This window comes from Suncus etruscus, chromosome 4 (genome assembly GCF_024139225.1).
Source record: "Suncus etruscus isolate mSunEtr1 chromosome 4, mSunEtr1.pri.cur, whole genome shotgun sequence".
In the NCBI taxonomy this organism is placed as follows: domain Eukaryota; kingdom Metazoa; phylum Chordata; class Mammalia; order Eulipotyphla; family Soricidae; genus Suncus; species Suncus etruscus.
Window position 1 is genome coordinate 13,483,348 of NC_064851.1, and position 13,684 is coordinate 13,497,031.

Sequence of the window (13,684 nt, forward strand, 5' to 3'; positions counted from 1 at the left end):
TCTACTGATAAGATGCAATGTTTTTAGGATAACATTCATCTTCCCTGTGAGTGTGCTCATAGGCTCACTGAATCAAAGGCATAGTGTAGACCTGTGTCCTGACCTGAGTGGAAGCTGCTCTGGTCCTAGTATTTGTGTCCTCAGTATATTTCTATGTTGAAACTCCAGTGCCTGATATGACAGTGTCATATCATATATCCACATATCTTGACATATATTCAAATTTAAAGACATGGGCCCACACACATTCAGAGTATATATTATGTTTTTACATATAGCTGCATGCATCCAGACATACCCATACATATATCTACAGACATAACACTTGTCTCTGCACACACTAATAATCAGCTTCAAGAAGGTCCATCATTCATGGGTAGGGCCTCCCTAATTGGATTAGTGCCATTGTAAAAGGGGTTCCATAATGGTCCCCATTTTCTTTGAGTGTCAGGAAAAAATAGGAAGTTTGTGATCTGGAAGAGAGTAGTGAAAGGACTAGGGATTTCTCTGGAATCTCATCTCCTATCCTGGGCCCAACCACTGAATGAACTCATACAAACTTTAGTTGTTAATTATTTTAGGCATTTACTGATTGAGCAGACATTCAGGGCTATGTTTGTTTTCCCTATAGACTTCTCCACAATACATAGTCCCCTAGAAATAATGGCAGGCCTTGAGTCCAAGCCCCTAACTGTGGGTATTATAGAAGTCAAGGAGTTAATTTCCATCTTTAACGATCACAACTGAGCTGATTATCCTGAAGATGATGAGCCAATTCTATCCTTTGTCACAAACCATCCAGGAAGAACAGATCTCAAAGAGGTCTGACACCAAGGAGAAGGATACTCTTGGGCCATCAGTCTCCCATCACCCAGCTTAACAGGAAACCCTTGGAAACTTGATGGTGGTAGTGGTGGTGGTGAGGGAGGGGTTGTTCACACCAGCTGTGTGCACCTGGTGAACACAGCACATTGTTTCAAACCCTTCATCAATCAGGGGTTCTGGGGCAAGGAGCCAGGCGGGTATTAAGCCCAGCGTGAGAATGGCAAAGGAAGTCCCTAAGCCAGGCAGGATCCCCAGTCCATTAGGTGGCCTTCCCCACATCTGGGGACTCTGAAGTCACCTCTGCCTATTGAGTTATTGTGTTCCCTTGCTGTGTGTGGAATTTAGGATGTTCTACCAGCCATTAAACACCATGCAAGTCTTCTGAAAATTTTACTTGCATGTTTCCGTTGCTCTCCTTTTGGTCACAATGCTGCATTTGCCTTATTTCTTACAAGATAGCCTCAAATCCTTAAGTAAATAGGCAGAGTGGAAGCCCTGGGTTCTACTCTAACCTATATGGGATGCTCTGTAGATTTATCCCACTAGTCATGGATACTGCAAATGGGTGATAGGATCTACCAGAAGGCAGGCAATGTGCAGGCACTGAAAGAAGATGAGGGACGCCAGACTTGGCCACTGTGGCTCTGTAGTGAGTCAGCATCATGGCACGGCCACAATCTTGTGCACATTTTTCAATTTACCACTCCTCTGCTGGCGATCACCATGAGCATAAGTTATGGGTAACACTTGCAGACTTCAGCTCTCCTTTCTGCCACTGAGGTTCTCGTGAGTCCCATAAATTTGAACTTTGAGCACAGACCCTACCCTGTCACATTAAACACACAGCATGAGTAGGGACAAACCACCTGGTGTTTTGCAAATTGGCCCTATGCAAGATTGGTGTATGATAAAGCACAGTCAAGCCTCTTTTAATATTGAAAGCATACTGTACTAGCATTGACATAAATGTAATGTGATAAATATCCTATGCCCAGGTAGGTGTAAGCCTGCTAACCCCCACCTCATAGCCTTTGCTGCTTCCACATCCTAGAACCTCTTCCCAGATCTACATCCTGTCACTTAGACTCCACGATAACCCTTTCCCAATAATCTTTCTCAACCACTTGATCCAAAGTAGATACCACAGAACCTCTCTCTCTCTCTCTCTCTCTCTCTCTCTCTCTCTCTCTCTCTCTCTCTCTCTCTCTCTCTCTCTCTCTCTCACACACACACACACACACAACACAGGTCTGTTACCACCCCCACGGTGACTTGCTGATGTTTACTCTCCATCTTTCACTTATTACAGTAAGTACAGTGAAAGCCAGGGGAGGGCTTGTCTTTCTTATTTATAGCTATGCTCCTGGCATGCACCTAGCACAAAGGAAGTACTCGATCAACGTCAAAGGGAGGAACTCTGAATGATTTGTGAAAGGAGACCCATCAACAATCAAGGGTGTAGAAAACAATTCTTGGAAAACAGAAGTAAGATAGGAGAGGTCCTTTGGGGAGGCAGAGTTTGGGGGCACACCCAATGGTGGGGAGGGTTTACTTCTAACTCTGTGCTCAGGGTTCAATTCTAGAGGGGCTTGGGAGACCATATACACTGATTGAACCAGGGTTGCCACATGTAAGACAAGTAAATACTTTACCTCACATATTATCTCTCTAACTAAAAAGATTCTTTAAAAATGTCTTAGGTCTTAGAATCATGGCTTCTTTTAGCCTTATTTCTTTCCTGTGGTCTCCTTGTGGCCCCCTAGTCTTGTACAGTGGCATCCCATATATATATGACAACCCAGGTCCCCTTGGAATACCCTGAAATATACATATGTCCTTGGTTTAGAGATACTGCTTTAAAGGGAGGGTTGCTACAGGTCATTAAAATATGAAGGGGAGGAAAAAGGGGCACATAAGGTAACTGGGGGCAAGGTACATTCAGTGCACCGGCAAGAGTGGAGGAGGATGGACAACAAGAAGAATATGGTTGAGAGCATCCAATAGTTGTTTACATCTGACCTCCAAAGGAAATTTTGTATGGGGGCTGAATGGGATGGATGCCCCCTCAAACCTGCCATTTGAGAAAGGCAAATAGGGCCAGAATTTCCAAGACAGGCATATGAAAGAGGTGGAAGATAATGGTAGAGTCTATAGGCTGTGACTATAGTGAGGCTGACATGAGCCCAGATCAGGAAGGAGGGAGAGGGTGAAAACCATATCAAGAGATATTCATCTTACGAGGTTTCCTCTTTGCAAATGCCTCACAGCTGTGAGTGGAGGAAAAGCCAATTCTTGAACTCAAAGGTTATTTCTCTCAGAATAGAAAGTCCAACCATTTTCCAAGGAACACCTTTCTAAAGCCTTTGGAAATGTCTAGTTGAAAAGAGAAGGAGAAATAGCCCCTGGTATAGATAGCAAAGACATGGATTCCTGAGTGGGTTCTGAGTGAAGACTTTCCCCCTATTCATCATTTTAAGGCAGACAGAAAATAATATATCTACGCACCAGAAAAGCTCTGTGTATGGCAGAAGCAGAATTTGAGGCTGAATCTCAGTCAACGGAAGCAATAACACTTCCCAAGTGATCCATAGTAAAGAGTAAATAAGAGATCCAGTTGTTTTCATAATTAAAATATGTGTTTAACTGTCATGACCACAAAGGACAAAATGTCCTTGTTAGAATTTTCTTTTTTGAGAGCTTTTTTTTTTTTATATCATGGTATCCTCTGATTTAGGAGTTTAGAGAGCTTGAGTCTGAGAATTGTGAGTCTGAGAAACAGTGAAAGTGGACCTTATTCGTTGGCCACATACAGAAAGGCACCCAACCAATGGGCACATGGGATGGAGCCACAAAGCCCAGGCTAATGAGGTCTTGATGGTTCAGCAAGCCACTTCCTGTCATTTCCATGATTGGGAGTCTCTTGAAAGAAATCAGCACAAATGGGCAGTCAGCACATGTTCACATTCTCTTCAATTTCCTGGTATTTGTCCCCCTGCTTCCAGCCCACAAGCTCCCTGGGCACCTTTCCGTGTGCTCTTCTTGCCTCTCTCCCTCAGAGATACCCGATATCCCTAGCCAAGAGCTAGTGCAAACAGACGGCTTCCATCACACCACACTCTTCCAATGATTTGGGTAGTGTTAGGGTGGGAGCCAATAGACAGGCTGGTGGACATCTCCTTCCACCCCAAAGGCACGTCCAGACAGATGAAGGGTGATTAGTTGCAAGCACCGTGACTGGTCTCCCCTTCCTCACTCATTTCTCCTTTTGGATGAGAGAGGGGGAAAATCCTATTTCACAGTGAGCCTGGAAGGAACCACTGATATTCCACCCTCACCAAACTCACCTGGTCCCTTTGTCCTATCTTTGGAGGAAAAGAGGCTGAAAGATACAAATACTTTCTCTGATCCTTATCCCCTGCTTCAATATCCTACAACTTGCAGGATTCTCCTGCGCACAATTGCTTAGTTTCAGGAAGGCACATCCAAATACCCATTTTTTACATTCAAATTGCTTCTTCCAGCCCAGCCCCTTCAGCTTTCCAGGGAATATTTCCATTTTTTTTTTTTTGCCTCTATCTGCCTTTGCCTGATTTGTCAGATGGTTCACTAAGCAAGCCAGAAAGTCAGGGGCTCTTTGGATATCTCCCTTGAGCCCCAGCCAACAGTTTTCCATTGCCTAGAGAAACCAGCAGAGTCTGCAACCTGCCAGGTGGTCGAGATCTTCCCCCCAGTTGTAGCCTGAACAGGACACAGGCCCTGTTGTCAACATTCCCACACTGAAATATTCCCTGCACATGCTTTTTGCTTTCTTTTGGCCATGTTCTAGGCAGGGTCCTCCACTGTCCTAGGAGTTAGACCAGCCAAACTTATACCCTCTTCTTTGTACCTTTCTTGACCACTAGGGATCTTTTCCCCACCTTCAAGGCCAAACCTCTGAATCTCTAACCTCTACTAGCAACTGCCTTCTCTTTCAATCCATTCTTTCTCCAATACTGTGCCTGTCTGGAGACTTAGATTTCCAACTAGATGCCTAGATCACCCCCACACCACCAAGCTTCTCTTGGCATTCTTGGGGGTGTTGATTGTATCTTTTATGCACTGTAAATAATCTTGTCTGCCACCAAATACCTTGTATTCAAATTGTCCATGTATTTTTCCCAAAAGAGTGACACCAGTAGATACAATTAAAAAGAAAGCAGAACCAGAAAGAAAGTAACTGCATCTATACCCATTGAAACCAACAGAGAGTCCAAAACAGAGTAGAGGGGGTAAGGCCCTTATCTTGCTTGCAGGCAATTTCAATTCATTTTCTTGACTGAAGTTTGATAGCTAACATTGAGTGTGGTTCTCTAAGTACTACCAAGAGTTATCTCTGAGGACAGATACAAAAGCCCCTGACCACCTATGGGTATGACCCAGCCCCTACTAGCCTCCTAAAAAAGAAAAGAAACAAGAAAAATATTCAGTGTAAGCAGAAGTACAGTGTTAGAAGAATTAGAGAAGCTTTTCAGAGGTGCTAGAGAGAACCCTTTGGATGTGCAGATTATCAAACATGAGTCTAACTTATAAGTGGTCAATGAATGAACATCATATTATACATTCAATCCCTATCACTGCATATAGTTCCCTGAGCACCACCAGAAATGCTCTATTAGCAAAGAGCCAGAAGTAGTCTCTGAGCATTGCTAGGTGTGGCCCCAACCAGGTACCCTCCCAAAAAGAAAGAAAGGGAACTGTCCAGTATAGCAGAAGCCACACCAGAAGGCACTACGTCAATGGAATTAGAGCAGTCCTCTTAGGGTCTCTGATGCTCCAAAGAATCTCTCTGGATATGAGAGTTATTAAAGCAAAAGTTGGTTTCAAGCTGATGTGTGAATGGAAGATGTCATATCATGCGCTCGCTGCCTCTGAGTTCTCAGAGGCTGAGATTCCCAGTGACAAGAAGCTAGGGTACATGAAGGCCACCCAGGGGAGCTATGGGGCAAGAAGGATCCGACTCACAGCCCACCCCTGTCTAATCAGCCGATGGAGTCTGCAAGTGGTGCTCAGGCCTCAGCAGGCTGCAATCTCAAATGACACCTCAGAATCCCCCAGGCCACTACATTTTTCTCACTGCTCCAAGCTTGGGAAGTCTGCCCAGCCTCTTTGAAGTCTGCTCAGTGTAGGAGAATGTGTGGATTTTCTGGGGCCTCTGACAATATGGGAGTAGATAAGACCCTGTTGGGCTCATGTATCAGGAGGCTTTCTCTGCATTACAAATCTTGCTGGGAAAAGGAGAGAAAAAGCTCATGTCCAGACCAAAGTTTCTTAGCTGGCAGTGATAGGGGCCTCCAGGATCTACTATGTGGGCCACAGGTGAAAATTTCATCAATGATGGAAAATAATATGAAACAAATAACATGAGACAGTGTGCAACTGATAGGATAGAAAATAAGCTTTAGAAGGGGGGCACAGTTGGAAAAAAGATTGAGAGACAATCAAATAAGGACTACCCCTGAATAACAATCTTAGAAGAAGAATTTCTGCAAAAGTGTGAAAGGTTTGTAGGCTCTGAAATGCACAACTACCATTTTTCTTTATTCTCTGACTACTGTGCCCTGCATCAAGCATTTGTTTATGTCTCTGTTCATTGGGGTTCTGACCTCCAAAAATCTTATACAGATATAAAATAGATGACATTCAAGGAGGAAGAGAGACAACGGCCCACAGGGGATCTATAAACATGGTACCTATTTTGGTGAGCCACTTGGCCACAGCACCATAGATCTCATCCAGGATGAGGATAACCACCAAGTTGATGATGACTGCTGTTGCAGTCACTGTCACCCGGACATTGGAGCGTGTGGCCTTGTTGAGCGACAGAGCAGCTTTTGTTGTGATCCGGTACACAATGACCCCAAAGACGATGGAGAAGGTCAGGGCAATCTGTTCAAGAAAAGCAAGGAGAGTCACATATTAGCAACCAATTATTAGTTCAGCCAACATCTGCTCCACTGGAGGGTTATGAATCTGGACACTCCATGTTGGAGGCTACAAGGGAAAGTAGATCCTCAAATGCCTCTGCAAATCCATAAGGTGGAACATTTTTTAAGGAAGTATGCCCTCAATGTTTCTCAGAATCCAAATAACCTAGAACACATGCAAAATCAATGGAGACATTGGAGCAGACGACGCTTATCATGGGATTTGTTCCCTTGAAGCACTTGAAACCCACTATGGAGCTAAGAGGAACTACAAAGACATAATGTCAGTGATAATAGCTCTGAGCAGCACCGAGAACACAAAGAGCAGGAACAGTTGGTAGAGTAAGTCAGACTTAAACTGGGCCTCCAGTGGGAAAAAATGGGGTTAATAGAGGGGTGTTTAGGCTAAAAAGAGATAAGTTGGATGGGATGGTCTAAAGAAAGTTGCTCAAAAGAAAAAGAATATGGAGAGAAAACCAGAAGAGAGATGTTTCAACTCAGTCTGCAGGATGAACCACACCTTGCTTTTAGTTTTTCTAGCAGGCAAGATTTCTTGCCTGTTACCAGAGATTTCTCCCTGGGTATACAAGTTTCTAGAAGCTGTGCTAAAAATAAATAAATAAATAAGTTTAGCAACTACTTGACCTGGAAGCCCCTCCTTTCATTTTCTCTCTCTCTAAAGCCTAAGAATAGTCAAGTTTGGGGGCCATGCCATACTAAGGCACTTTCCTTGCATGTCACCAACCTGGCTTGGTTCCCTGGCACTCCATACAATCTCCTGAGCCCCTCCAGGTGTGATACTTGACAATAGAACCTAGAGTAAGCCCTGAATATTACCATGTTAAACCACACACACACACACACACACACACACACACACACACACACACTGGCACCACAGACAGGTAACAACTCCCATTTATTATCACATTATCACAATAATGAAGTAGAGTGGGAAGAGGGTAATCAGTAAAATGTAAATGGATTTTTAAAAATCGGGTACTTAGAACCTCCTTAATAATACCCCCTTTTTCTCCCCTGCCCTCCCAGCCTTCTTTCCCCTCCCATACCCAAGGATGGGAGCCAAGGAAAGCCTCACATGCAGAAAGTGCCTAAGTGAGCTTCTCAAAAGGGTGGAGGTAGGCCTGGGAGCTGGTAGGTGCAAAGTTTTCTCCAAGTAAAATTCAAGCTGCCTTCAGTAAGGGACATTTTTCTTAGGATTCTTTCTGTCAGAGGTTGTTCAGGTTACATTTCCTTGGGAGTAAGGGAAGCTGGCTCTAGAGGGCTAAAGGGAAAACATGGAGAGAGAAAGGTTCAGACAGAAAGAACCCCTTTGAAAATGTATCATCTCATGGCTTCCCCCCACAAACACACAAAGTGGGAGGAAGGGAAAAGTGGGCACTTGGCTTGTACAGTACTTCTCAAGCAGTCAAGCATTCAGAATGACCTATTGACTTTCGGGGGGGGGGGGTGCAAGTGGGGAATGGAATACAGATGTGTTTTCAGACTTAGGGCATGCCTGGGGGTGCTGAAGTCTGGGGGCTGCTGATGTTAGCAGTCCTCTCTTCTTGATTCTCTGTGCTTTATAAATAGTAATATTTGCCTTAAAGGCCATAGTATAAAAAAGAAGATGAGGTAAAGAATGCAGCGTTGTGTATACACATATGTGTGTTACACATATGTGTGTCAGTTAGATGGGAAAAACACTAGAGGCTCCTCATCTGATGCAGGTGGGGGTGGAAGCCTGCAGGACTAGGGAGGTAGATCGGACCATGAAGCAGGAAAGTCGGGACATGACATCATCACTTGCCAACAATAGAGACATTCTCACTTCCTGTTCCTCTGGGATTGTCTCTGCCAGACAGTAAGGGCCTGGAAAACATGGTGTGAGATTCCTTCCCCCCAAATCGCTTTTGCAGTTAAGTCCAGGGATTGTAGTATTGTGAAGTATTGATGAGCCAGGGGCATGAGAGAGAGAGAGAGAGAGAGAGAGAGAGAGAGAGAGAGAGAGAGAGAGAGAGAGAGAGAATGCATGTGATCATATATGGGTGGGGGAGGGAAATGACTGGGAATAAAACAATAATGTCCAAAACATCCTTTTCTTGGTGGTGAGGAGACGGGCTTCTATTCCCTTCCAAGAGGCCAACTAAGAGGCTGAAGAAAAAAGAAGACTCTTGTTTGTTGGCCAGAGTGTGTTCCAGAGTGAGGCTGTGTCATATAGGATAGTAGCAAATGCACAGATGCCCCAGCTCAACTCTACACCTACTGATTTAGACTCCACACTCAGCATGTTTCTTGTCAAGCTGCATTCAGAGAAGCAGCCACTGAGTTCTGTCTCCCGCCCTTCCTTCTAAAAGTTCCCATCTTTCACACACTCCTCCCTTGTCCTTTGATGCTGGTCTTTGTTCCCTTGCCTTCTCTGGTCTTTACTTTCCACTTTGCAAAAATTGGGTTTACTGCTTCTTCTTTCATGGCGCCCCGAGCACAGGCCCAGAGAGCTTACCAAGAGCCTGTGCCATACTCCTAGACCATGGGCAGGAGAGGAAAAGGTAGTGTTGTGCTTGAAGTTATAGCCCTTCACCCTACGCTTCTGTCATGGGATTGTAACCTTTAGGGATCAGCCTATGAAATAAGGAAACCGGTCCAGAAGCAACCATGTTGTTGACTCAGCATCTAAAGGGCACAGACAAGACCGAGATAGTCATAGTGGATTGTCATCCATAACTGAATAAATTTGAGCTCTCTTTATGTCTTATTATAATGTACATTCTTATTAGAACTAATCCTTAAAAAAATAAAACCATAAAAGGTATGTCTTTTGAAAATGCTCTGTCCAAATGATCCAGGATTGAAAGAAGAGTCTATGGTTACAAAATTCATCAGTATATTCTAGCATGAGAACTCAGGTCTTCTGAGTTCTGAGTATTTACAACATTTAGGTCACATGATTGACTTTATTTCTTAAATTCCACAATGACTTATTTATTTATTTATTTATTTATTTATTTATTTATTGCATTGGGCCAAACTCAACAATGCTCAGTGGTTACTTCTGGTTCTACGCTCAGTACTTACTCCTGGTGGTGCACAGGGACCTTATAGGACGCTGATGATCAAAACTGGGTCAGCTACATACAAGGTAAGTACCCTACCCACTGTATTATCATTTCAGCCCCATAATAACTACTTTCTGACTACAGGTGGCACATAGCACCATGTGGGACATCTTCCATGTCTGTAATCCATTCCTTCCAAAAAAAATCAGAAAGTTGAGACTGGTCTTTTCTTGATTTTAGTGCTTCCTGCCTTGTCATGGTGGTGCCTCACATGTGTAAGCTGTTTAAAAGAGGTGTTCTGATCTTCATCTCTAGGCAACTCCGCTTCCCTGCACCTAGTCACAGCATCATGGTTCCTGTTGCTTTGGGTGTCTTATCCGACTGCATTATCTCTGGACATAACCCAACTGGAGAATGAGACAAGTTACAGAACCCAGAGTCCTATATGACACTATGAGAAAAACCAGAAGGAAATCTGCCCCTTCAGGACTCACCTCCTGACAAGAGTTGAGGAAAGCATGGTACAGACTGACAATAAGGACAAGCTTGGGAACAGCTGGACAGAGTCCCCGGCTTCAGCATATACGTTTTTGGCATACATGGTGCTGAGAGAGGGGAAAGCTGTCTGGGAAAATGCTGCAGAGGCAGCTTTCCAATGGAAAAGTCATGGAGGGAAGAAAGGGGAGGAGCAAAGAGAAGTGTACCAGGCAAAAGCCACTCTGTGGAACAAGGGGCAGAATACATCAGAGCTCAGAGACATTAAAATGAACATATCATGAACATAATAAGATGTCTCTGGCATCTGCTTCATCAACTCATTTTCTCATTCAATTATTCACCAAATATATCCTGAGCACCTATTGTGGAAGTTACCTTTCTAGATATTAGGAACAGAGTAGCAAACAAAATTTCTGTCTATGAGCCTGAATGGTAGACATACATACATACACACACACACACACACACACACACACACACACACACACACGTGCACGCACGTGCAATATAGACAAGGCTGCCTAGTTTGATAACCATCTTAGGGACAAAGAGAAAAAGAGAGCTTAGGGAAAGGGGCGCCACCAAATGGGATTGGGAGCAGAGTGGGAAAAAGCAAAAGTAACAGGATGACTTTTAGACAGGAGTATGAAGAAGACAACAGAGGAGGGAGGCAGAAGAGGAACAGAACTGGAAATGAGTGGAAATGAGTGTGTGGAGGGGAATAGAAGAAGCCCTGGGAAACAGGATGTCAACTTCCAGTCACCCTTAAACGTAAACCTTTTAAGGTTTGAGGATACGGAGGTATAATAAGACTGAGACTGATCTTAGCATCCAGGTGATAGAGAGGGTTCCAATGGCAAGTTCTAGATTTTATCAGTCAAAAGAAATAACTGCCTTGAGCATTAGTGGCAGGGAAAACTCAGCATTTTGCTCCTGAGAAAGAATACTGCACCTGAAAGTCCCCTCCAATATGAAAATAAAGAATGGGAAAATAAAAGAGGGGTCATTGGAAAAAGGAAGGAAATGTGAGCTCAACTCTCAGGACCAAAAAAGAAGAGAAAAATCTTCTTGGTCCATGTTTTCACTGTCACAGGAAGCTAGATGGTCCCAACATAGATCCATGACTTTGCTTTCATCCCCCCATGACTGTTACTCTCTTAGATGATCTGAAAGACTGGTATACCTAAATGCCCTCCTACTAGTGATGGTCCTGGCAACTTCTACCAAGGTTAAGTCTATGGGATAAAGGAGGGAGTGATATTTTTTGTGCTTGTGGCAGTAGATGCCTTTCGTTTTTAGCTTAATTCTCTTTAAAAAAAAATATACAACCCTATTTTATCTATTTTGCCTTAATTCCTTTATCTCAGGATATGCACCTTGTTCTGAGGGAATGTCAAGTCTTCTTTAAAAAGATGTTTTTTTTTATATAAAAATAAGAAAAAATAGAACAAAAGCGTTCTTTTAAATAAAAATTGAATATAGGACTTATTGTCTACTCTGGAATGTGTTTTAAAGTAAAAAGAAGTGATATTAATAGTGATTTCAGGACAATAAGTTTAAACTAGGATCAGAATATCAAGATATAGCGAGAATTCCTCCATTCCCAGCTCTGTCCCTCTTTCAGCACTTGCTGATCATAGCTGGAGAATTCCAGGCACAGAGAGGGGGCAATCAGTTTCTAGTTCTGACCCAGGATCTCCAATTTGTATCAAGATCTGGATTGTGTGAATTCAGGAAAATAAAAATTAAAATCATCTGTTGAGTTGAAGGATTAGAATAGCAGGTAAGGGGGCTGGTGAGGTGGCGCTAGAGGTAAGGAGTCTGCCTTGCAAGCGCTAGCCAAGGAAGGACCATGGTTTGATCCCCCAGCATCCCATATGGTCCCCCCAAGCCAGGGGCAATTTCTGAGCACTTAGCCAGGAGTAACCCCTGAGCATCAAATGGGTGTGGCCAAAACAAACAAACAAACAAACAAAAAGAATAGCAGGTAGGGTCCTTGTCTTTTATGCGGCAGACCTGGGTTCAATCCTTGGCATCTCTCATGGTTCTGAGTCCTGTCAAAAGTGATCTCCATGTGCAGAGCCAAGAGTAATCCCTGAGCGCTGTTGGGTGTGGCCCCAAACCAAGAAAAACAAAAAGAATCATCAATTATTCCTTAACAATCTAAGAAAATAAAAAAACAAATATGCTCAGATTAGCTTTACAAAGTTACCATGGAATTTATTAAAACAAAACAAGCTTGACTTTGGGGACATGACCTACCATTGACCTGCCAGATTTTCATTATCTGTCAATGGTCAGGCTATGTCTGTCACTAATTACCATGATGATACTAACTCTCTGATCAGGCCACAAATTAAAACAAAAAAGTTTCTATTTTTCAGATCTCTTCTTCCCAGAGTTGTCAGTGGCATCTCACACCACTGATCCACCTTCCTCTTACAATACTTTCTTGATTTTCAGGAATGCCTATATTCCCTAGGCTATTCCTTTGCAATCTTATTTTTTGGCTCTTCATACTCCAAGTCTGGAACACTACATTAGCTGGCTCATTAGCCTGACGATATCATATACCCTTTGGTGACTTTAAATGTCTCCTCTGCTATTTGTCAAGTCTCCAGCATGAATGTCTCCCCCAAACTCCAGATTTATACACCCAGGAAAGCAAATGCAGAGTTGTTCTTTGCCTCAGGAAGGGATAAATCCAGCTTCATAGCTACTCAGCATAAAAGCCTTTGAGTAAACTCTAACATCTTATTTTATATCACACGATGAAATTCTTTGAGGTCTTTCTCCACTGACATAAAATGCCAATGGTTCAGATTTGATTCTTAGTTTCCTATTTTGTTCCACTGATCTAATTCTCTGTTCCACCACAATATCACAAACTTTATTGTTACTGCTTTATGAGAAGTTTCTGTTTGGAAGAGCTAAATTGTCCTTATTACTCTTCAAGTCTCTTCAAGTGTCTTTATTATTCCCAGGATTTATTTGGTGTATACATTATCCAGAGGAGAGAAGAATCCTTGGATATTATTATTCCAATTACCACCTAACTGCTTTCTAATTTTTGTGTGTATTTGAATGCGACCTCAGTTTGAAAACCGAAACATGTTATTATTATTATTATCTTATTCCTCAAGTTTCAAACACCACTTTTGTTACTCTACTCTCCTTCTTGAAAACAGCCTCTTTCATAGGAGATCAGGTCTGCAAAGTACTGTCACCATTTCCTTTGGTGAAATATAAAGCAAATGCAAAGCAAGTGGAAATATATTTAGTTGTAAATGTCTTTATTTTAACCCTCATTTTGACAAGGTATTTTTCCAAGGTGTAGAGTTC

At 42.9% G+C, this 13,684-nt stretch overlaps 1 protein-coding gene across 1 annotated transcript in view; it reads right to left on the reverse strand.

The window, feature by feature from the left end:
* Window positions 1–13,684, reverse strand: part of ANO2 (anoctamin 2) — a 350,630-nt gene that overhangs the window by 61,807 nt on the left and 275,139 nt on the right. The window contains 1 exon segment of the mRNA XM_049771984.1: window positions 6,555–6,750. Within this exon segment, the coding sequence (XP_049627941.1) occupies window positions 6,555–6,750 (196 nt within the window).